We start from the raw sequence: 24,069 nt of genomic DNA, 5'->3' as shown, positions 1-24,069 counted from the left end.
GGCCAGTGTGCCCAGTGTTAGATCAGGAGCAGAGGCAAGGCTGCATGGACAATGCCCAGCGGTCTTTTTTTTTAAAATATTTGCTTCTTGGGCCTGTTACTAGGGGTCCACTAGCCTTATCTCGGTGCAGTGAAAGTAAATAACCTAGAAAAGCAACATATAAAACAGGCAGCATCTGTAGAATATAAAGTAGAGCTTACAAGCTAGCAGGCAACAGACATTTTTTTCTCTCACCTAGGATTGAAAAATTAAAATAAGCCAACATTTAAAATTAGAAGGTAGGGGGCTTCCCTGGTGGCTCAGTGGTTGAGAGTCCGCCTGCCGATGCAGGGGACGCGGGTTCGTGCCCCAGTCCAGGAGGATCCCACATGCCGCGGAGCGGCTGGGCCCGTGAACCATGGCCGCTGAGCCTGCGCGTCCAGAGCCTGTGCTCCTCAACGGGAGAGGCCACAGCGGTGAGAGTCCCACGTACCGGAAAAAAAAAAAAAATTAGAAGGTAGGGTGGGGACTATAATTCTGACTTCTCTCAAAAAAAAAAAAAGTTAGAAGGCAACATCAGACCCATATCCTTTCAGGGCAATAATCTACTGGAACCAAGTAAGGGCCTCCCTTTCTAGACCAAGCATATTTCTCCCAGCTGTCCAAGGACATACTTTGTGCTTCCAGCGCAGTGGGTCTCCTTCACTCTTTAGTTAATTGCCCTGCAGGCATTGGAATTTGTCCCAACTATGAAGCCTGCAGGCCTTGTTTTCAAAGTGTTGTCCATAGAGCACTTGCTTTCAAATGCATGCAGATTCCTGGGCCCTGCACTAGCCGGGCTGACTCAGAATATCTCAAGATGAGTCTCAATCAGCATTTTTTGAAAAGCACTCTGGATGATGAGATTCATACACAAGACGTGTCTAGTGGTGAGACCCGCGATTATGAAGTTTCTTTCCTCATTCAGTGCACCTGTGCAGCACAGATGCAGGGCAGGCTCAGATGCTTATCTACAAATAGGATTGTGGCTGCAGTTAGCATGGATTGGTGTTTTCAGCTACTTTTGCTTGTGAAGCACATTGCAGGAGTCCAATCTGAAGGTTTTAAAACTTAGTACTCTGTGTGATCTACCTCTGATAGGAGAGAGTACATTCCCACGGTAATTGGATGGGAAAGATTTAGGTTCCGTCTAAGCCAGGGTTAGGTTGTACATGTGTGTTAGGGATCTCCATAGTGTGTGATCCAATGTACGCTTTCTTGACCCTGTCAGAAAAAATCCCAGATCATTACGGGACCAAAACCCTCTTCATTTAGTTTAAAATACACACACATACACACACACACACGAGTGTGTGCATGTGTATAAACACCAGTGTGTAAGAAAGGCTAAATGCTAATGTTGGACATAAACCGTGTAGATTTTTTTTACCCAAAAAGCATCTCTGTCATTCCCATCCTCATCCCTCCTTTCTGTACACTATTGGTAAATTATGATTTACTGACTCCTCATTAAGAGTTTTATTGTCTTCATTCACCCATCTGATCAACTTAGGTGATATCTTTGTTATATTCCTCACCAAAAAAAATAATAATAATGAGCAACTTTAAGTTGGCAGTGAACCCAAGTATAAGTTGATTGGGGTCTGCAGGCATTCGTCACGAATGCTAATGAATATTTCAAATTTCCTTTGGCCTTCTTGGCAGAAGAGGTAACCAAGAGCTTTTGAAATCCAGATGTGAGTTATTGGCCCTTAGAGCCTGGCCTGAGAGGCAGAACTAAGCAGTTGCAGTGGTTCCACCTCTAGAAGCCAGGGTTTCACCTGCAGACTGCCAGCTGTTATTCCCCAAGGATTCTTGATAGGCTTCCAGTCTTTGGAAATCTCCATCCATCAGAAAACCACTGCAGCCTTCAACCCTCGGGCGCTTTGCTAGTCTTAGGAGGTCAGTCTGCTTCCTCTAGAGCATAAGAAGAAAGGAAGCAGGGAAAAGAGAGTGAAACAGTGGTCTCGCCAGCTGCTCAGATTTGGAAATAAGGTCAGAAGTGAGTTCCAGTTCTTGTCTTGTCCTATGAAAAGCATGAAGGTCACCAGAACTTAAAATTAAGGACCGGGGTCCACTTCCCTTGTGAGACTGAGAATGTAAATTGGTACAGCCACTATGGAGAACAATATGGAGGTTCCTTAAAAAACTAAAAATAGAATTACCATATGATCCAGCAATCCCACTCCTGGACATATATCTAGAGAAAAACATGGTTCAAAAGGATACATGCACCCCAGTGTTCATTGCAGCACTGTTTACAATAGGCAAGACATGGAAGCAACCGAAGTATCCATCAACAGAGGAATGGATAAAGAAGATGTGGTACATATATACAATGGAACATTACTCAGCCATTAAAAAGAATGAAATAATGCCATTTGCAGCAACATGGATGGACCTGGAGATTACCATACTAAGTGAAGTCAGACAGAGAAAGACAAGTATCATGTGATATCGCTTATATGCGGAATCTAAAAAAATTTTATTTCATGATGCAAAAACTTATTTACAAAACAGAAACAGACTTACAGACTTAGAGAATGAATTTACAGTTACCAAGGGGGAAAGATGGGGGGGAGGAATAGATTGGGAATTTTGGATTGACATGTACACACTGCTATATTTAAAATAGATAACCAACAGGGACCTACTGTATAGCACAGGGAACTCTGCTCAATATTCTGTAATAACCTAAATGGGAAAAGAATTTGAAAAGAATATATACAAGTATACGTATAACCAAATCACTTTTTTGGGAGACTGTGCATTCAGGTAATCACAAATAGTAAGAAGAGGTCCGTTTTCACCAACGGTTTGGACTTCATGTACCTAATAATTATGTGGTTAAAACTGTCTGTGCTACATGAAAATAATAGGGAAATATTTCTACTAAGACTTGTAAAATATTTCTCCAGGCAGGCCTCCTACAATCCCCCTATTAAAAGCTGTGAAGTATGCAGGGGACAAAAGAGTCACAGCTGGAAAGAGGGCAGTGAGGTGAATGAATGTTCACTTTCCTAGCCTTTGTCTTATGAATCTATCCACGTACCTACACCATCACAGTTTCACATGGAGGGTGAGGAGTTCTGTGGATTGGGCGTTCCATCTGGAAAACGTATCTGCTGGGACAAGATAAGATGCTGTATATATGATTTAAAAACCAGTAGGAATAACACCCTGCTAGGCTCAGGAGTGTGGAGGGGAAGTTTAAAGTGGTACCCACGTGTAGACGGAATCTTCGTGTTGTCAGCTAGCACATTTTACAGATTAACTTTCCATGTTCTCTGGCTGATCAGTCCCAAAGATCTATCAGAAGAGGAACAAAGGGAACACAAGTTTTCATTGACTGGGAAAATCATCCAATTGAATGTATCGACAGGATATTCCAGAAGCTTTCATGAAATTGATAGAAACATAAGGGTGATAGGAACCCACCGAGGAGATGAAGTGATGAAAGACAATCCCCTATTCTTAGAAGTTGTTCATGTTATGGTCCTGGATGTGATCATTTTCAATTTGAGATTTTCAAACGTTTGGAATTCTTGAAAATATGTGAAATTATACAAAGACATGTTAGTTTGAGAATTTTATAGGCTCTCCTCTGACAGACTTTCTCTTTCCAGGCCACCTCTCACAAATGACATTACCCAGGGGGCTGTGCAGCCAAAAGAACTCAGATCCACTCTGAGTCATCAGGGCAACATGTCTTCAATGAAGGGACCCATCCTCCTATTGGCTGACAGCTTCCCATTCTGCCAGCAGCTTGGAGGGGTATATGTGATAAATATAAGACTTGGTTCTTGTCCTCAGGAAGTCTGAAGTTTTGTTGGAAAACTATATACCTAATGTGCTTGAATAGCTGTCCGGATTCGATGTAATGTTGTGCTTAGGGAATGGAATCCACCAAAAGTGCTGTGAGATTTAAGATTGATTTTGGCTATATCTATTACTCTTGCAAAATACTTTTTAAATATGTATGTAATTTAATAGGGGAGGGGCTTTGGTGTCTGCTGTGTGTTTTACTAAAAGAAACAACAGGGTATAGTGAGATGAGGCTAGGTTAGTGGCCCGAAAATTCTGGATTCTAGTCTCACATTCCCCACTGGCTAGAGAAAGACTGGAGACTTCAAACAAGTTACTTATCTTCTCTGAATGGTAGTTTCTACCTTTGTGTGTGTGTGTGTGTGTGTGTGTGTGTGTGTGTGTGTGTGTGTGTGTGAAATACTACCTTCTGCACCTATCTTATAAGCTTTCTGTGAGGATAAAACAGAATTCAAAGCTATAAAATAGAAGGCAAAATTATTATGAACTCATTGGTTCAATCAAACTACCACCTGAGGTTATTTTTAAAATGCTTTTCATGTATACTGTGAGTGTTGGATTTTGTGTATAGACGTGGGAAAACTCATAAACAAGAACTTCATATAATGGCATTACGAAAGTAATACTGCACGTTTGTGAGTCTATATTGTATGGTGTTGTCTCACTTGATTGTTACAACTATGATATTTAGAGCAAAGAGGATTCTTATGTGCACTTCCTCTATATAAAGAAGCCGCAGCCCAGAGACGTTAAGTACCTTACTTTAAGAAGGTGGAGGAGCTAGGACTGGACCCTGGTATTTCCGACTTTTCATGCAATGTCCTTTCCAAAAAATTTTTGCTGCCAACACCTTGCCAGATTACCGAGAGGAAATGAGGCTTTTAAAGAGCTGCGTAAAAAAGGAATGTCTAAAAATACCACTTGCCCTCTTGAATATCTGTCTAAAATCACCTCAGTAAGTCTTAATCATGAGAACAAAATGAAAACATATTTCAAATGCCTAGATATTGTCTTAAAATTTCACTTCCTCTCAAACAGCACCATTTCACAGCAAGCTGCCATTTTTTCCTGGCAACTTCCATCCACAGATTGTATTTCTGAAGGGTGTTCACTGTTGCCCGTTTTGTCTTTTAGCAACAGATCAACTCCTAGCAACCATGATCGGATACAGCGTCTCCGGCAAGAATTTCAGCAAGCAAAGCAGGATGAAGATGTGGAAGATCGGCGACGTACCTATAGCTTTGAACAACCCTGGGTGAGTGTTTGGTGCCTTGGCACAGTCGTAGGAAGTCCTGCAACTTCGCTGCAGTAAAAGCCTCTAAGCTGTGACCTCAGACCTTTATGAAACAAGACAAGATGGAGCCAGATTCCTTTGACCTTTAGCATATTGACCTTTTCCTCATTTCCATCTGGGTTTCATCACTGCTAATTTCATTTTATATCTTGTTGCACCATCTGTCCGTTGCAAAATAGGTTTCATTTGCCTGATGACAAGACAGAGCAGAAGTATTCTGGCTCTCAGCTATGCATTTTTTAAAGTTTAGTTCAGTATTTTTCTATATACATTTTTCTGAGAGTCAGAGCCTGAATAAGTCAGCTCAACACGTCTATGGTGTATCTACTCTACGCAAAGTACAGTATTTAGTGATTCTTGATCCTCCCCCATCTCCTGTGTGCATTTGTTGAGCCCCTGCCAGGTCTCTGCCTCTAGCCCATCTCCAGTCGTCCCTCCCATCGCCGCCAGAGGGACCCTTCTACAGCAGCGCTCTGAATGGCTTCTCAATGCCCCCAAGATAAGTCCAGATTCCACAGTGTGGCGGGCTAATTAATCCTCCCAATCCAGCCCCAGACTTGGGCTCTGATCTTGTGTTTTGCCTTAGAGGTGATGTCACTTCTGGGAATGGGAGGCATTGGAGCAGATTTGGGGGTTCAATATGATGGGAATTGTGAAGGCTTTCCTTGGAAACCTGAGAGAGTCAACTAGAGATGAGTAAATAAGCTGCCTGAGGCAGGAAAATCTAACTGAGGGTATTAGTAAGTCCAGTCAACATGACAGTGTGACCATAGCCAATAATGCTTTGAGGACAGGGAATAGAAAAATAATTTTTAAAAAATTAATTGACTAACTTATTTATTTTTGGCTGCATTGGGTCTTCGTTGCTGCGTGCGGGCTTTCTCTAGTTGCGGCGAGCGGGGGCTACTCTTCGTTGTGGTGCGCGGGCTTCTCATTGCGGTGGCTTCTCTTGTTGCGGAACACGGGCTCTAGGCACGTGGGCTTCAGTAGTTGTAGCATGCAGGCTCAGTAGTTGTGGCTCACCGGCTTAGTTGCTCTGGGCATGTGGGATCTTCCCAGACCAGGGCTTGAACCTGTGTCCCCTGCATTGGCAGGCGGATTCTTAACCACTGCGCCACCAAGGGAAGTCCCAGAAAATAATTTTTTTTTTTAAAAATTTATTTTATTGAAGAATAGTTGATTTGCAATGTTGTGTTTATTTCTGCTATACAGCAAAGCAATTCAGTTATACATATATATTCTTTTTCATATTCTTTTCCATTATGGTTTATCACAGGATATTGAATAGAGTTCCCTGAGCTATACAGTAGGACCTTGTTGTTTAGAAAACTAATTTTTTAGTTGAATTCTGTGATGAGAATTGGCAAGACAGACATGGCAGAAAGTCAAGGAAGGCAAGCCTGGTGAGGATACTGGTGAAGCACTGCCCCGTGTGGGCAGGGTGGGCATTACAGCTCAGGGATGAACAGTATTCACCACAGGGATGAACCGGTGGTCAGAACCGCTCTGATAGCCTGGGAGGCTGCTGGGAGTGGAGCTGGGGGTGCCAGCAGTCTAGGATTATAAAGCTTAGGAGGCTGCGGTCAAAAGAGTGTATTTTTGGAGTCCAGGAAAATCTGGATGATGTTGGGATCAAAGGTGTCCCGTCCATGCATGTGAGTTCCTGAAGTGGAGGAGTAATTAGGGCCCAAAGCGTGTATTGAGTTCAGTTCAACGTGTTGGGTGTATGATCACACACGATATTTGGGAGAGTAGGGGCAGACGAAGAATGGTGTGAGAAAAGGCTGATATAGACCCGAGTGTGGTTAGATTGTAGGGAAGGAGAGATGAAGGTGGGAAGGTTCTAGGAGCTTTCTAGGAGTTCAGACTGAAAGTCTGAACAAAAATGGTATCAGGACAGAATGCCGGCCCACTAGCCAGGTTAGGAACAATAATTTTAAATTTTTTCTCCAGGCCTCAGTTTTATTTGTAAACCAAGGGGGTTAGAGTAGCTGATTGTCAGTTACTAAGCCTTTTGTTAGAATGAACATTTAAGAGGGAGCTGGGGGTGTAGAGTAAAGCAGATGTCAGCAGAGCTCCTTGGGTTGAATACAGAGGCTGCTGCCGTGGGTCAGAGCTTCTCCAAGTGTAGTCCACGGACCAGCACCTTCAGCTTCTCCTGGGAGCTTGTCACACGTGCACGTTCCTGGGCCCTGCCTCAGACTTACTGGATCTGAACCTCTGTGGGTGGGGGGTGGGGCCCAGGACTCTGTATTTTAATAAGCCCTCCACATCATCTCGAAGGATGGTCAGCTCCGGGAAGCATTGCTCCAGAGTTTAGATCATTGCTGAGGTCCTTTTTGGTCCTAAAATCCAGCACCCTCAGTACACTCCACACAAAGCCAGGAAACGTTCTGATCTGGGGTTTGGTGATCAAGTTGGAGTTTGTGGAAGGTTCATGTTGCAAATGAAAGGAGAAGAAGGAAAAATTGGAGAAGCCGTCCCAGTTTGAAGGACCTCACCTTGGTTCAAGTGAGGAAGATGGGACCTTAGAACAGGCAATATGAGACCGGCATCTCGGAGGAAAAACTCAGGAAATCCATCGTAGCTGACTTTGGGAGGTTATAAAACATGTGCAACAGATTTAATACGTATGACAATCTAACTGTCCTCTGCGACAATATCACTATTAATAATATTTAGTTTATTTTTCTAGATGATCAAGTAAACTGAGTTATTCCCGTGGAGCAACAGGATGGAATTATGTTCATCTCCTTCTGTTGTTTGGCTTAATGACTCAAGCTAGTCCTGCTAGGTTTCCTAAAGCAGGCTTCTTTTGTGTTGCGGGGTAAACATCCTTAACTGTGTGTATTTGCACACAGGTGCTGAAAGGAGGAATGAGGCCAGTGGCAGCCTGAAGGGATAAACAGGCACTGCATATGGAAGTGGTTCTCACACCCCGTAACTCTAGCAGCCCAGGCCCTCCAAGGGCTTTGCACTCCTCGTCCAGCCCGGGAGGGGCAGCGTCGTGCCATTTTACTTTACCAGGGAATATGTGGATTATCCAACCAGCATGTCTTAGTCCGTAATTAATCGTTTAACTCACCAAATTTCTTGAGTGTTGATTATGTTCTGTTATTGTGTTTGGTTCTGGAAAACAAAGAAAGAATGCCCTTAGGATCCTACAGTGGAGCGGATCCAAAGGAAAGGCGTGCTTTTACAGTCTTGAGAAGGGGATGCAGGGACTACTGAACCCAGAGAAACCACACCCAAATTGATTGTGGGTGGGCACAAAAAAGCTTGAAAGAACACCTCTTTGAAGTTGGAAAATATTTTAAATATATAACTTTGGGAAACAGAGGAATCTATCTTTGGGAACTATAATTAATTGGAATTATTTCTGGTTAGTTATCCACATGCAAGATCTCCAGGTTTGTTGGAGGCTAAATGAGCATTTCCTCCTTCTTAGCTCTAGACGTTTTGCGCTAGGAGATGTGGCAACCGTTTGGTAGCCATTAGGTTTCTTTATAAGTTTTTTTTAAATGAGGGGCACGAATATTTTGGCACATGTTTCTGTGTTATCTGCTTAATATGAGCGATCATGTTGGGAAAAAAATGTTTGAGAATGTCTTGTACGTTAGGAAACTCAACTACTGAAGGTCATAGGCCAAATTATTGTATATCAAAATGCTGTAGCAACTTCAGATGGACAACTTGGCTTGTATGATCATTTCCTGTAATGATTGAGCGGGGAATTATTTGGATGACAAGCTGATTACCTTGGGAATGGAATAATGTCCTAAATTGTGGGTCAGAAGTTGACCGTCTCCATTTATTTCTTTATTTATTCATTCATTCATTCATTCATTTATCAAACAATTGGAATCTTGCTGTGTACTCTCCATTCTACAGATCGTGTAAATGAGTGTAAAGTGACTGTAATTCTACTCAGTGTATTAATTTTCATACAGATTCTCATTGTTGCCTTATGAAGAGCTGCTCAGTTGTTCAAAATGTAACGTAGCCTATAGTTTTTATGATCTGTTTTACAAAATGAGCTTTGAATATCTTGGAATCTTGATTCTTTTCCCGTATGTATTCTGACCTTGAAAGATCACTGTGTTTGGAAAGGATGAGGCCATGATCTCACCCACTGGAATTACTTGTAATCATTTTAGTGTTAAGGAACCACAAGCCCATCTTCAAGCTGTGTGTACAGCTTAGACCGTATGAATTGAAATTGCCCCGCTTGTCAGAAATGCCCACACATGAAGTGCAGTCAGATGTATCATTTAGAAAAATATCCAGGCCAATGACTTTACATACAGAGAGAGATGCTGCAGAAAATTCTTCCAAGGGGCCCTTTTCAACTTACCCATTTTCAGAATGTTCTCTCTACTCTAGCAGAACAGTACGCACCTGTTCCTGGGCTTTTGTTCAAAATAACGTTTGGGCCTGAGGGAGCTGATTTGTGACACAAAAGGTCCTTCGATGAGCAGAGGCCCAGGACATTTCCTTAGCTCCATAACTGAAGTGAATTCTCTCCCAAGCTGAGTAAAAGAAGAAGAAGAAAAAGCAACTTCTTCCCCCAAAGCAGTGCCAGGTGCAGCATAAATAAAGCAGCAAGTTGCTGTAAATCTTTCTTAAGATAATGGAACAATAGCTGACGTTAGGGTTATTATCACAGAGCTCAGATATGGACAGGACTTAGTGTTGCTTTTAAAAGAATTAAATTGCAGGCTGCAGACCTAAGTACAGTATGCTGTTAAAACTTTACAGATACCTGAGTGTTGCCCACAAGCAGACTTACTGGCTGAGACTGTTGATGGATGGGATAATGGAGCTTTTAATAGCTGTATTGCTAAATCCTTTCCATCCTGGGTGGGTAGTGACTGAAAGTAGTTTAGTCCTTCAGATAGAAAATTGATCCTCCAGGATATGAATATCCTGTTCTCCCCCAAGCTTTCTTCCTAGCTGTCTGTCCTTAAACAAATTTTTAAAAATCTGTCCCTTTCTCCATTTTCCTGCCTTGGACTCTTAACAACTCCCCTTTCCCATTTAGGTTCTTGCCTGATTTAGTAAGAGGGCCAGTCACACTGCACAGCCATCCTGCACCCCTAGACTGCCTTCCCTGGACCTGGGGAATTTGAGCAGGTGATGCTTCTCTTTTTGTCTTCCTTTTTTTTTTTTTTTGCGGTACGCGGGCCTCTCACTGTTGTGGCCTCTCCCGCTGCGGAGCACAGGCTCCGGACGCGCAGGCTCAGCGGCCATGGCTCACGGGCCCAGCCGCTCCGCGGCATGTGGGATCTTCCCAGACCGGGGCACGAACCCGCGTCCCCTGCATCAGCAGGCGGACTCTCAACCACTGCGCCACCAGGGAAGCCCTGTCTTCCTTTCTTTAAGACTTCAGAGGTATCTGCTGTCATTTCCTCCTAATGGGTCTCCACGCCAAGAAATACCTTCTTAGTTGATAGCCTTGCTGTGTGTAATGTTACTCCAGTTCAAATTGGGTGGCAATCACCTCTCTTGAAAATCCACCTGGAGGAAACCATTCTTGCAGCAAAGGGGTGCCCTTTAGTTATGGCAAGGGTGTCTCCGTGCTGCTGCAGAATAGACCCTTTTCTTGGAGTCCCATGACCCACCCTCCCAGCCAAAGCCTCCATGACCCATGGGCTGTTCTACCCACAGAACCCTCCGGTGGTGAAGTGCATGAGGCTGCCTGCCACCCATCAGTGAGGGACACTGGAGGGCTGCTCCTTTATTTTCAACCTACTTGCTGATTAAGATGGGAAAATAGATCCAAACCCTGGTTGGGAAAGATGAGAAGAAGACAAATAGTGTGCTAAGACCAAAACACATATTTATAAAATCTTGATGAGGGAAATTGGTATGTGTGGCAATTTTTCAACCATTACTCACATCATTAGTAGCAATTAAGCTTTTCAACATTCAGAACCCACAGAGTTCAATCGATAGCTGTGTAAGTACAGTGTGTGATGGGTAGAGGGGAGGGCAGGGAGGCGAGGATCTAGAGACAAAAGTTAACTTTATTTGGATTAGAGGTTGGCAGTAAGTCCTCTATAGAAAACCATCACCAATATTAGCAATGGCCGCTTTTAAACAGAGTAAACAACTTACACTCTTAACACGATTAAGTGACTATTTGTTATCGGAATGTGGAATTCATACTAGGATTGCAGTGCATTTGAATTGCTAAAATAAGGACTTTAAATCTCAAGGGATATCATTGTTCTTTGTTTTATCATTATCGTCATCTTCATCATAGGTTTTCATCCAAAGCACAGAAACTTCTTGTATTTTATTTTTGTTTTCTCTACATGCCCTGGACATATGTGAAATTTTGAAATTTTTTATTATTCATAATTTAAGTAGAAAACCCACCCTAAGTTCTCATTCATAAGACTATTACGTATATGTGTATGTGTGAATATATACAAGTGCACACACACATATGCATACATGCTCTTTTTCTTATCTATATGAAGAAAAAATCGATTATTTAAGCAGTATTAAATATTAATAAAACTAATGAATTTTATTTCATAAGAGACACACACACACTTTTATACGAAGCTCTAAAAGTCTTATAATACCACCTAGTTCAAATGAGTACTGAAACTTTGTACACTATACATTTATTTTTGTTCTTTCTTTAGTCTATTAACAGTTTGGGTTTTGTGTTTTTATTTTTTGTATTGTCTATTTTTATTTTGGAAAAATAAGGATGATTTTTACTTAATGGAGAGAAATGCGTAAGGACTTAATTTAGTGAAACACTGTACAGAAGTTATTTTCAATATTTTGTTCTACGTTAGTGATACCAAAACTGTGCAGCTTTCGAAGCTTTATGTAATTTTTTATATAATATAAATCGTATCTCTTCATAATCACAATAAAGACCAGTACTTTGCAGCTCATTTACAAAAGCAACCTGCATCATTTTCACTTGTGGTTTTAAACATAAGCCATGAAGACAGTCACGTATCGTGGTTCTCCGGTGTATTGTGTAAGAGATAATCATGTATATACTTCTGTCTTATAACCTCTGTCATTATTATGGCCTTGGCAACCTGGGCTATTTTTTTACTTAAAAGGTAGCTGCTTGTCACCAGTTTCATCACAAACAAGGCCAGGGTTATTTACGATTTGCACTCTCAAAGCTGAGCTATTGCCTTGCTGTCTGGTGAATTTCTGGAATCATTACAATTATGTGTTCCCTGCGTGTTTCCCTGTATAGATGTTGCTTTGTTGTTGTAATTGCTGATGCTGTTTTGTCCGAAAACATGCCCTTCTCTCTGGGGTTAAACCTGATCTCTTTCTTCATTTCTGTCTTTATTTTTGTGATTTTGGACTCTAGATACATTATTCTATTTTTGCCGTAGGGATGAAAACCACAAAACCACAGTATCTTAAAGTTGGGGCTGTCGGTGGTAAGACTGTTCCCACAATTTACGTTTTTATGAGATCTTCATTGAAATCATGAATCAGGTTATTTTTGATTCAGGCCAAGTAGAAAACTTGCCAGGACGACCTTCTCTCATTGTTGCTCTGGACCTGTCATGCACACAATCTTCCTTGAAATCTGCAGCCCAGTCAACTTTCATCCTAAAAATAAGGGTGATTCTTTCTTTCTTTTCTTTTTTTTTTTTTTTTGGCTGCGTGGTGGCTTCGTTGCTGCACCCGGGCTTTCTGGCTTTCTCTAGTTGCAGCGAGCGGGGGCTACTCTTCGTTGAGGTGTGCGGGCTCTAGAGCACAGGCTTAGTAGTTGTGGCGCACGGGCTTTGTTGCTCCGTGCCATGTGGGCTCTTCCCTGACCAGGGATCGAACCTGTGTCCCCTGCACTGGCAGGCGGATTCTTAACCACTGCGCCACCAGGGAAGTCCCGGTGATTCTTTCTAATAACCTACTCTTTTGCATGCTCTGAAAAGAGAAAGAGAGTAAAATGTTAATAGTAAGGCTGAGGTTTGTATTTCATCAGAGTGAGCAAACAGAATGAAATATGTCAGTTTGCTGATTCCAAACTCATTCCCTCATTCTAAGTCTTCAGATCCCATGATAATTTCATTACTGGGGTTCATCCAGATCCACCAGATGTGCCACTGATAAACAGTATCAGAAAACGCACAGTAGTGGAAGCAAAAGCCCTTCAACTTTTTTTTTTTTTTTCCTCCGTCAGAATCAAATTTTCAGGCCTCCGGGAGAAACACCTTTCTACAAGACCTTGCATTTTCTTTTCACAGCTCCACAAGCAGCGTGTCACAGAACGGCGGGAGCTTGAAAAGCTGGTTACTAAATCCTGCAGCAGAATGCCAGGCCTTTCAAGACTGTTTGACACATGTGTGTAGCTTAGATGGGCTGTAAAGGAAAGGAAAATGGGTTCTTTTCGAAGGCGTATTTCCTTGCTTCACTTTCCCCGTCCAGTGGCCCTTCCCCGGGCTCCCCACCGGTAATAGGTCAGCTCAGTGCTCTTCGGGGCCAGCCTCATCAAGGGTCATGGAAGAAACTGTCTGTCTGCTCAATGTTGTCGATGAACAATTGCTTCATGCTCTGTTTGTGTAAGCAGAGCTCACTCGGCAATGTGTTTTCTTTGAACGGTGTTGTGGAGTGGGTCTCCGAACACACATTTGTTCCAAGGCGTGTGGTTATAAACATCCACTAGTAGAGACCAGGGTATTGTAAAGTCTAATCTCTTCGCCCATTATTTTTGTATCGGGATATTTTTAATATGCTCACTGATGATGTACATATGCTTTGAAATTTTGTCCTGCACATTTTTGCCTCATCATTGCTTACCAACAGATGGGATATGCTAGCTAGGCAGAAAGGGGACAATAGAGATTGCGTCCTTTCTCTTCACACAAAAGCCAACCAGAGGAGCCACTCTTTAAGGAACAAACCCACGTGTTATCTTACCATGCTCCAAACGAATGCTGAGACTCGTATGATTTCAGAAAATGATTATTGAGCCCAAGTCTCTCATTGGCTTTCAACTCTAAAAGAAAATCAATAACTTGTTTATAACAGACAGTCTTCATTCAGAATAAGCCTATTCCACAATGTTGCATAACACAAAGGGGGCAGAGGTCGGCGAGCACTAAAAAGGATTACTTAAGAGCGACTGCCATTGATGCTATGATCAACCATTGTCAGCTGTTTTGTAAAGTTAGAGGCATCGTTGTCTATTTTGAGTGGAGCTACTTTCAAAAGGCCAGATCTCGAAGGTGAGCTAAACGCTGATGGTGAGAAGCTAAAGCATCCACAGGGGCCCAGCATCATATATCACCCAATATCTGGTTTTGGTCAGCGGCAGCGATGAGCAGATGACCTGCTGACCAAAGTATTTAGCCAGAGCATGGAAAATTTCTCTGTAGCGTATAATTAACCTAGGTAAAAATGCCATATCTTCATAACTAAGGCAAAATGTGTTATTTCATAACCAATTCCAGTAGCTGTTAGCTTGCAGATTCATTCTTTTGATAAGTGTTTCTGTTCACATGTGGCTGCCATCCGTGGATTGGAGGACCTGTACGTGGTGAACACTGCCTAGTTTCAACTAATTTTGGTTCAAAATTTAGCTGTCATCCTTTAATAAAAGGGGAATCAGCTACATTGTATCCTACTGCTAGAGTAAAATACATAACTACCAAAAAGATTCACCAGCATGGCCAACTTTCAAGTGTGTACCCTTGGACTTTCCCACTGTTGTGAATTATTGTAGCAAATTTTTATATTTTTTGGCATTGACTTCTAGATTTCTGAGCAGCCTTACTCCCCTGTATTTGCTGTATATACAAGGGATGTAAACTAGTGTCTAATGTCAGTATTTACCAAACCTCACTTAGGCAGACTAGAAAGGTGGACGTCTCAATTTTAAACCATTCTAAAGCCGTAATTAAAATTTAGGATGATGGGGTATTTGGGGCTCGCGAGATCAATGAGATGCCTCCTGAGAAAATTGCACTTGATTTTTAAGAAATTCACGGAAGTTGAAAATTGTTTCTAAGTCAGTCTATGAGAATGGAAACAGTCACCGGTCCTGTGATATTCGTAATTCCTTTCTCGTGACTCGTGTTGCGTTTTCCCCCTGCAGCCCAACTCCAGACCGTCGGCGCAGAGCGGCCGGCACTCGGTGTCGGTGGAGGTGCAGATGCAGCGGCAACGGCAGGAAGAACGTGAGAGCTTCCAGCAGGCCCAGCGCCAGTACAGCTCCCTGCCCCGGTACGAGCACCCCACCCGCACCCCCCGCGTGTCGCCATCCTCCCTGTCCTTGTCTCTTGGGAAATCCCTCCTCCCCAGTGCACTTTCTCCAATAACGAAGAACCACACATAGATGGTGGGAATCATCGCTTACTTAGAGGCCACCTTACCACGTGGCAGGGAGACCCGGAGGGAGGTGTTTTAGGAGATGCCCACACCTTCACCAGACAGCTCCCTCACTGGACCTGAAGTGGCTTGATCCACGAGGACTGGGCTTAGGGGCCAGACCTGGGCTCTGGTACAGCAAGTCCCCTACGTATGAACGAGTTCCGTTCTGAGAGCAGGTTTGTAAGTCCAGTTTGTTCATAAGTCCCACAAAGTTAGCCTAGGTATCAACTAACACAATCAGCTACACAGTACTGCACTGTAATAGGTTTAGAATACTTCTCACACACATAATACCTAAAAGACAAAAAGTAAACATCTTTAATCTTACAGTACAGTACCTTGAAAAGTACAGTAGTACTACAGCAGCTGGCATCCAGGGGCTGGCGTCCAGTGAACAGGCAAGAAGAGGTACGGACTGGAGGAGGGAGAGGAGGTGGGAGGTGGTAGCGCTGAAGGATCGTCAGCAGTAGGAGACGGAGGGCGAGCTGCCATGTCCCTCATGCCTGACGTTGATGGCACAGGTTCTGGTTCCTTGCTGGAACCAGATGCAGGTTCACATCTTTGAAAGTTCGCAACTTGAAGGTTCGTATGTAGGGGACTTACTGTGTTGGTTCTGCGACCTCCCATGGGGCTGGAGACAGATTCCTCAACTGAGAAATGGAAAGAGAACTTTGCTCAGCTCAGGGGTAACTAGGATAAATGATATCTTGTAAATCTAGAGTTCTCCAAAAGGATAGGTGCTAAATGCTCCAGGCACCGTATTTAAGGGGGATCAGTGGTCCCAAACCTGCCTCTCTTGCCGTCCTGCCATCCTTGCTTCTGCTCAGTGTTGAACCTCGGAGAGTCCCGGGATGTCCACTTGCCTAGCTGATGGCTGAGCCAGAAGGGTTTCCCTGCCGGGCTCCCCACGTGGAGGCCCCTCTGCCCCAGGGCTTCTCTGCCAAAGGCCTGAGAGCCCTCAGGTAACAGCGCCCTAAGACATTGAAATAATAGCCATTTTCCGTCTAAGTATTGTAAATAATGAAAGTGTTTAAAACCATTCAGCTTTCCAAACTTCCCCAAAGAAGTCACGCCTATCATCACAATTCTTACAGGCGTTTGTACGGAACACGATTTCAAAACCAGGTGACAAAAACATTTTGGGTGGAAAACGGTCTACTTACCATGTTTATATCAAGTAGACCATTTTGAATTTGGGGGAAAAGAGTGCTGGGGTGGGGCAAATTTGACCGACTGATATAAAAGTGATCCTGATTCTAATAAAGATGAGTCCTTTTAATGTTAAATAATCACCATAACAGGCCTGGGGGACTTCACTGCACTGACCTGGGTCAGCCACACCCACGTGGTGTGAGTGCAGCTCTGTATAAGGAGGGGCACTGCCTAGTGTGGGAACTTGATCACTCAGCTGTCCTCTCTCAATCCGTAAAGCTGTGTCTCCTTTGAGTACGGAAGTATCCTTTCTTTTACATGGGAGCATAACTAACAGTTATATAGCCCACTCTAGGCAAGAGTCATTGAAGTTTAGGTCTAGACAAGACCTTGGAGAGCACGTCTTACAAGGAAGCAACTCAGAGGAATTAAGGTACGCCCCTCAAGGTCCCACACTAGTATGTAATTCCACCAGAATTCAAACCTCACCCTGCCCAACCCCGACCCTAAACCACTATCTTGTAATGCTCATTGCCACCGAGGGCTTTGGTGCTCACATTTGGAACGTGAGCAGATATGGACATAAAGGTGTCTGTGCTCTGGTGCCTTAGCACTTGGGGGGAGGCCACCGCCTGAATCACCCCGGAGCATCAAATGGGCAACACTTCAAGGATTATGCAAAAACCTTGTCCTGTGTAAGTTCCCTTCTTGCAGCCTGTCAGCTTGCCTTCCATCAGAAAGACGAGTGTGATGATGGGGATGACCTGACACGCGTGGTGTGGCCCTGCTGTCCCAGCCACGCAGTGGCCATTGTGCATCACGGCCCACGCGGATGGTGTTGTCCGCGCAGGGGCTGTGATCTTATCTTATTGGCAAAATGTTTGGCTTCTTATATTTTAGTTGTGTTTCACAGTATTTGTAAGAAATGGAGGAGAGCTCTCATAAAGTGTGTGTAAGAAGAAAGCGAGATGGGAAATGGCCAGGATTAGGGAAGGGAAGGAGGGGGGATAGGGGCGGGAGAGCCTGGTGGGAGGAGAGACTCTGGGGCCCCATCCTCGGGAAGAGGACCAGAGAGAGGCAGGTGCACCGGATTACTCCCGCTCACCTTCCAAAGTCGCTCAGTTCTCCAAACGGATCCTTTCATCCTGGCGCCCCCTCTCCAGCTCTCCCCTCTTCTGTGCTTCTCTCCCTCCTCTCCCCCTGAAGCACAGGCAGAAGCACCTGTAAGTCCATGGACCAGCGGCTTGCTGCTGCTGGGACTATTGCTGTCAGTTAGTGTTTCCCTAAAGAACCAGAACTTTCCCTCTGGTCACTTATAACTCCCTTACTATTAGCCATTTTATTCTGTGCGGATAGGAGAAAAGTAGAAATCTTAAAGTTAAAGAGCTGTGTGAGTTTAGGTGAGTGGGGCTGGTCGGCCGGTACATCACGTTCACTTCTTTTAGAGTACAGTTGGGGGAGTTAATTTGCCTATAACTTATCGTCAGCCCTCCGTATCCATGGTTCCATCCACAACTCCTCTGTATCCATGGATTCAACCAACCACAGACCCTGTCGTCCTGAGGTATTTACTCTTGGAAAATATCCACGTACAAGTGGATCCGTGCAGTTGAAACCCATGCGGTTCAAGGGTCAACTGTAATTCCCCAACGTGCATCTCTGAGTGAGGGAATTAGGAATGCAGGGCCTTGCACACAGCTTGGTTCCTTGCAGGGAACCTCACTCAGCCAGAGGCTGGAGATCGGAGGGGGGCTGTGACCCGCACGAGCTGGAGGCGAATCCCCGTTTCTGACGTGTGATATTCTTCAAAGACACCTGACCTCAGCTCTTCGGAGGTGGACAATTAGTGGACTTTGGTCCGAGCAAGTTGCTGCGGCATTTGATACCAAAACGATTCCACGCACACACAAAGGGTCCAGTTGCAAAGTGGAGCATAAAAGAAAACAAATGGTCGAGACTCTGTGTCAGGCGCGCTAGGTGAGGTGGTTTGAATTAGAGGGATGTATACGCACCAGAGGGGTTTGTAAATTCTCACTGTGATTGAGGAAACCTATAGGCGGAATTCAGGTTGCACCGTGAAATGTCAGTAAGAAACACTGGCCAGGTGGTAACACGAGATCGGGGGAAAGGGGACACGAGTGGCCACACGCTTAATTCTCAATCAGAGGAGGATTTCTTTTTTATTTTTGTATTCCTAAGTTAGTTTTCTTTTTTCTGTTTTACTTTCTTTTTTTAAATCCTTTTAAAAATGCCTGGCTTAGTTCCTTCGTACCCAAAAGGCAGCTCTAAATCTGAGTAGTAGAAAAGTATGTTGGGTCATAGTCACGGATAGAAAAACATACTCAAGTTTCTTTGTTGAATGCTTTTCTTTACCTTTCCTCTGCGTCTTTCCTCCTGCCATTGGTGGCTTCTTGTTCATCCACGTTGCTTCCCGGCTGTGTCTCCACGCCCTGACTCAGTCTCCCCCACAGGCCCGTTTATTACGTGTCTCGACTGCCTCTCACCTCGTCAGCTGTGGTCTGTCTTTCTTCTTCCCTCAGCGCAGTGACTGACGGCTCTCCTCAGGCGCTGGGGCTTTGCTGGGTGTCCTGTACATGACAGTGGTCTTCAGGCATCATCACTAAGAGAGAGTTATTGCCACACCAGGGTCCGTGCTTTGGGTCGACTCACGAGTCTCCAGTGAGCGCATCCCAGGACCCAACAAACCTGCGTGTTGACTGTAAAGACATTCATTGGAAGGAATGATGCTTTGTTGCTCCTGTGGTTATTCGTGGCCTTTGAGCAATGCTGGGACAGTGGGAAGCTTGCTTCTGATTCTAACTCTGGGATGTGTTTGTGAGTTGCTTACCCGAGTGAGGGTTCTCCAGTTAGTCTTTGGTGCCTTTCTCTGCTCCCTGATCTCTACCAACCCTTCAGACAAAGGACAGAAAGCTGAACTTTTTGTTTATTTTTTTCCCTTGGTCAGAAAGATGCCCTCCCAAACCCAGAGCCTAATTATTGGAGGCAAAGTCACTTGAAAGTCACCCAGTAGTGACCCATGTACTATATGCACACTTTTGTGAGCATTTTACGTCTGTGATTTCATTTATTTATCCCCAGAACCCTATGAGATTAGAGATTATGCCTGTTTCACAGGTGATGCACCTTGGGCCCAGGGAGGATAACCCTCCCAGTCTCACACAGCCACACGCGCAGACTCCAGGCTGGATCTGTGTCCGCGGGATGCCCAGCCTCTCTCACACTGTGCTCCGCGCCTGCGTGCCTCATCTTCCAGGGGAGGAAACTCTCTGTCTGCTTTCTTGTGTTTCTCTACAACCTGCTCATTTCTTGCCCTCTTCTTTAATCAAGAGCTTGTTGCTACGCTAGCTTCCTTTCTGAGGAAGCGTGTGTGTGTGTGTATGTGTGTGTACGTGTGTCCATGCATCCATGTGTACATATCTGTGTGTATGTGCTTTCCTCAAGTGTCTTACTTCGAACCTCAGGGAGGTTTTCTTCCTTCTCTCTAAACTGCTTAATTTGAAGAAAATTTTAGCTTCAAGAAATTCTTTCTCCCACATCGTCATAATTTCCATCCTGAACAAACCGTTAGTGAATTCTCAGTGTGTTTGAATACAAAAAGACTCTGTTTTCCTGGACTGATTCAAAATGCAACTTCCGGTACGTGATTACGTGGAGCAAAGCCTCCGGCATCATGGAGTTGGAGACGGGGATGGACAGGGCTAGTGGATCCCCGTGGACCAAGGATGAAGAAGCCTATTTCCGGTTATCCTTAAACTGGTAACTAACCTGAGAGGGAATCCCACGTTGTTGCTATAACATCAGTAACAAGTTTGTTGTTTTAATTAAAGTTTCACGATTGATGGCAAATCCCTTGGTTTCACTTTCCATCACTCATTGCTCTGAGCAGATTAATTTATGGCTCTTTAAGTGAAGGTAATCAGTGCTTTAGGCAAATAAACTATTCCATCAAATATAAGGATTCTGGCCTGGGCTGACGGTACACATGGCCCGATTACCATTAAAAGGATGGATATACTGTAGACTGTTCAGTTAATCAGAGTCATATCCAGGGAGGATTCTGGACAGTAGTTCATCTCCCTTATTGAAAATACCCTTGACTACATTTTAGGTCATACGGAAAATGGGCAGATTTTATCCCAAACCACGTTGACGGCACTTCTGAATGTTCAGGAATGCAAATGGCTTCATTCCTGTGGGAGACCCAGTGCTGCATAGACCTTATTTTTCCTCTCCCAGTCTTTCCGAACACTCTGTCATGTTGTGTGTATTGATGTGAAAGGCTGAACAATACGTACTGGCACCGAATGATTTTCTTATTGATAAATGGAGCAATATATTTTTTTGTTTTACGGCTCAATTCTCGCTCCTTCTCTTCCATTTTTAAGGCAAAAAAATTAGGGCATGTCTTCCTTCCTGGCACAAAATTGTTTTACTTTATCATAGCCAATCGTATTGTAAATTCATAAAAGCGTCTAGAGACTTGATAGTAAATTAAAGATGTTTCAAAACAATAATGTTTCCTGAAAATGATGTGCAACTTTATTGCAGAAGGGATAAGAAGCTGAAATTTCTATAGGACTCTGATTCATTTCCCCATCCTGGGGTGACAGAAAATGAGTTGAGTAAGTTACCCTGGGCTTGGGTAAGGATACCGTGGGCAGGAAAATAGTGCTTCCTCCGCACACGTCCAGGCTCTGCAATCTTGATGAGCTTGTATTCCGAAGGGTGTCGGTTGCTGACATATACAACTCAAAAGCCGGGGCTTTAAGGGACAGCCTGTTGCATTTTTAATCATAAAGCAGTCTAGACTTAAATCTTTCATAACTGAACTCAAATCGGAATCCATCACACGTACTTCATATTAGCTAGCGTCTCTGGCATGATGGTGGTAGCTGTGTAAAATATTTGTTTGGCTTGTTTAGAATTGAATTGTAATGTTCTAAAGCGAGAAATTATTGCTGGTGTAGAAGCTGCCAAATCGCTAATACCCCTAACAGCATTCTGCCAATGAGTCTAAACTGCAGGAGATATTCTCACCCTGAGCAGAACAGATAGCACCACCCAGACACAGGAGGAGGACCCTGTTTCTGAGTAGCCGCAGAATCTGTTAGCCGTCTCTCCTGTGTAGCCATTGTTTGTGCAGACTTGTCTCAGACTTGAACTTGCCAGGGACAGTCATGTTTTCATCCTCCCGCCCCTATCACAGTGTCTGGCACGTGACTGGAACCAAATACAGTTAAGTCCGCTACATTCGAACAAGTTCCGTTCCGAGAGCATGTTCATAAGTCCAACAAAGTTACCCTAGGTACCCAGCTCACACAGTCAGCTATATAGTACTGTAATCATTTTATAATACTTGCCACACAAATAATACATAAAAAATACATAAAAAAAACAAACCAACCCCCAAAGTAAAGAAAACATGTTTAATCTTACAGTAATCTTACAGTACAGTACTTGAAAAGTACAGCAGTACCAGCTACATCACTGCTGCTTTTACGCTTGCTTCCGGACATCCTGGGCCTGAAATGAAGACACTGCACTGCTGTACTCCATACAGTGCTGTACAGTAAAGTACACAAAAGCGCTAACATTTGTAGAGGATGCACGCACGTGACAGTGTACGCCAGACACGTGCAGTAACTTCCCGTGATTGGACACGCGAACGCACGTTCGCATGATTGAAAGTACACAGCTTGAAGGTTCGTATGTATGGGACTTCTTGTAATGTTTGTTGGGATATAGAAATGCTATTTTGGCTCAGCCCTGCCCCCTCACTCCTTCTTTCCATCTCTCTCCCTCCCCTTTTCCCAACCCTCACACTCACCTTTGGGCTTTGCTTTCTAGGCAAAGCAGGAAAAACGCAAGTTCCGTCTCCCAGGATTCTTGGGAGCAAAACTATTCGCCTGGGGAAGGCTTCCAGAGTGCCAAGGAGAACCCCAGGTATTCCAGCTACCAAGGCTCCCGGAACGGCTACCTGGGCGGGCACGGCTTCAACGCCAGGGTCATGCTGGAGACCCAGGAGCTCCTCCGCCAGGAGCAGAGGCGGAAAGAGCAGCAGATGAAGAAGCAGCCCCCTCCCCCCGAGGGGCTCAACAACTATGACTCATATAAAAAAGTCCAGGACCCCAGTCACATCCCCCCCAAGGGGCCCTTCCGGCAGGACGTCCCCCCCTCCCCTTCTCAGGTCGCCAGGCTGAACAGACTCCAGACTCCTGAGAAAGGGAGACCCTTCTATTCCTGAGAAGGAGAAGAGCAGACTCTTCGTGTCATGCAATAAAGGACACTTTCCTATGAAGACTTGTATTTTGGGAGTTTTTTTGAAACCTCGGTGGTAGTATGGAATATTTCTGTTGCTGGTATTAGTGCCTTTAAGCAGTGTGGGCAATTCGATGGAAGGCCTTAATGTCTTTGCCACTGTGTCCCAAGTGTCTGTTTCATGGAAGGATTTCCCGCCATCTGACAATCACCTGTTCGAGGCATCGTACGCTCTGCATCTCTCAGGTACTGGGAATCTGGCCCAGCCCGGGAGACGTCGTGGCTTCCTGTTACCGCCCCCTACAGCTTGTGGCAACAGATTACCCTGAAGTCAAGGGTGACGTTGGACCCTCTTTTTTCCCTTTAAGTTTCTTAGGTGAGGTGACATCTCCATCTCTGGTGGATGAAAGTGGGTGACATACACCAGAAATTGGGACTCCGTGGTACTTCCCGGCACAGTCATTTTTAATCCTTTGTAACCAGTATGGTCTCCCTTTTCTCTCTCAGCCCCTTGCGACAAGAAAGTTCCTTCATCTAAAAGAAGCTAAGCCATATTCCAACACCATCTGTTTATCAGGGGGGGTCCTTTTGTAACTGCCTTATAACTCAGTGTTACCAATAAAGTGATTATTCTGTCTGTGTGTATAAATACCCTTGCTCTCAGTCCTGACCCTCACATGTGTGTTGAGTCACCATGGCTCTGCGTGGGGAACAGGGGAGACAGGCGTCAGCCCTGGTGGGGCAGGGGGCCGCCCACCCGCCGGCCCAGTGTGTGTCATGACACGGTGGGTGGTAGCTAAGGAAAGAAAGAATTCTCCCAGGATGAGCATCTGGCCCAGTACATCCCAGCCATTTTTTGTAAATTAGTTTTTGTTTGATGAGTTGGCAGGAAGGGCCTAGCATGGAGCAAAGATCAGTAGGACACTCACTTTGGGATTCCAGAACCTCACCTGCTTTCTCCGGTTTTTAAAGTCGGTCGCAATGGATGGTTGTCTGTTCATCCACCTGCTGTCTCTCTGCCTGGGGATGTCATCCAGGTTTCAAGATAATTCTGCCATGAAATAGAAAAGGTAAATAAGAAGAAAGCTGTTCCACATGCCACAGAACATTCTGGTGTCCCCAAACAGGGATAACAG

General features: G+C 44.3%; 1 protein-coding gene across 15 annotated transcripts in view; it reads left to right on the top strand.

The window, feature by feature from the left end:
- PARD3 (par-3 family cell polarity regulator) overlaps positions 1-23,580 on the top strand; it is a 644,329-nt gene extending 620,749 nt beyond the window's left edge. For 12 of the 15 annotated variants that reach the window (XM_029237269.1, XM_029237268.1, XM_029237266.1 and 9 more), the window contains 3 exons: positions 4,978-5,098; positions 15,228-15,355; positions 22,523-22,973. In XM_029237269.1, coding sequence (XP_029093102.1) covers positions 4,978-5,098; positions 15,228-15,355; positions 22,523-22,919 — 646 coding nt within the window. In that variant the 3' untranslated portion in view covers positions 22,920-22,973. Of the gene's footprint in view, positions 1-4,977; positions 5,099-15,227; positions 15,356-22,522 lie in introns of all 15 variants that reach the window. The other 3 variants (XM_029237270.1, XM_029237262.1, XM_029237263.1) reach the window with 2 other exon arrangements.
- The last annotated feature ends 489 nt before the right edge of the window (positions 23,581-24,069 follow it).

The sequence above is a fragment of the Monodon monoceros genome, unplaced genomic scaffold (genome assembly GCF_005190385.1).
Source record: "Monodon monoceros isolate NGI ecotype Baffin Bay Population unplaced genomic scaffold, NGI_Narwhal_1 Super_Scaffold_21, whole genome shotgun sequence".
NCBI classification, from domain to species: domain Eukaryota; kingdom Metazoa; phylum Chordata; class Mammalia; order Artiodactyla; family Monodontidae; genus Monodon; species Monodon monoceros.
The sequence above is the reverse complement of the archived record's forward strand: the minus strand, read 5'-3'. Positions and strand labels throughout refer to the sequence as shown.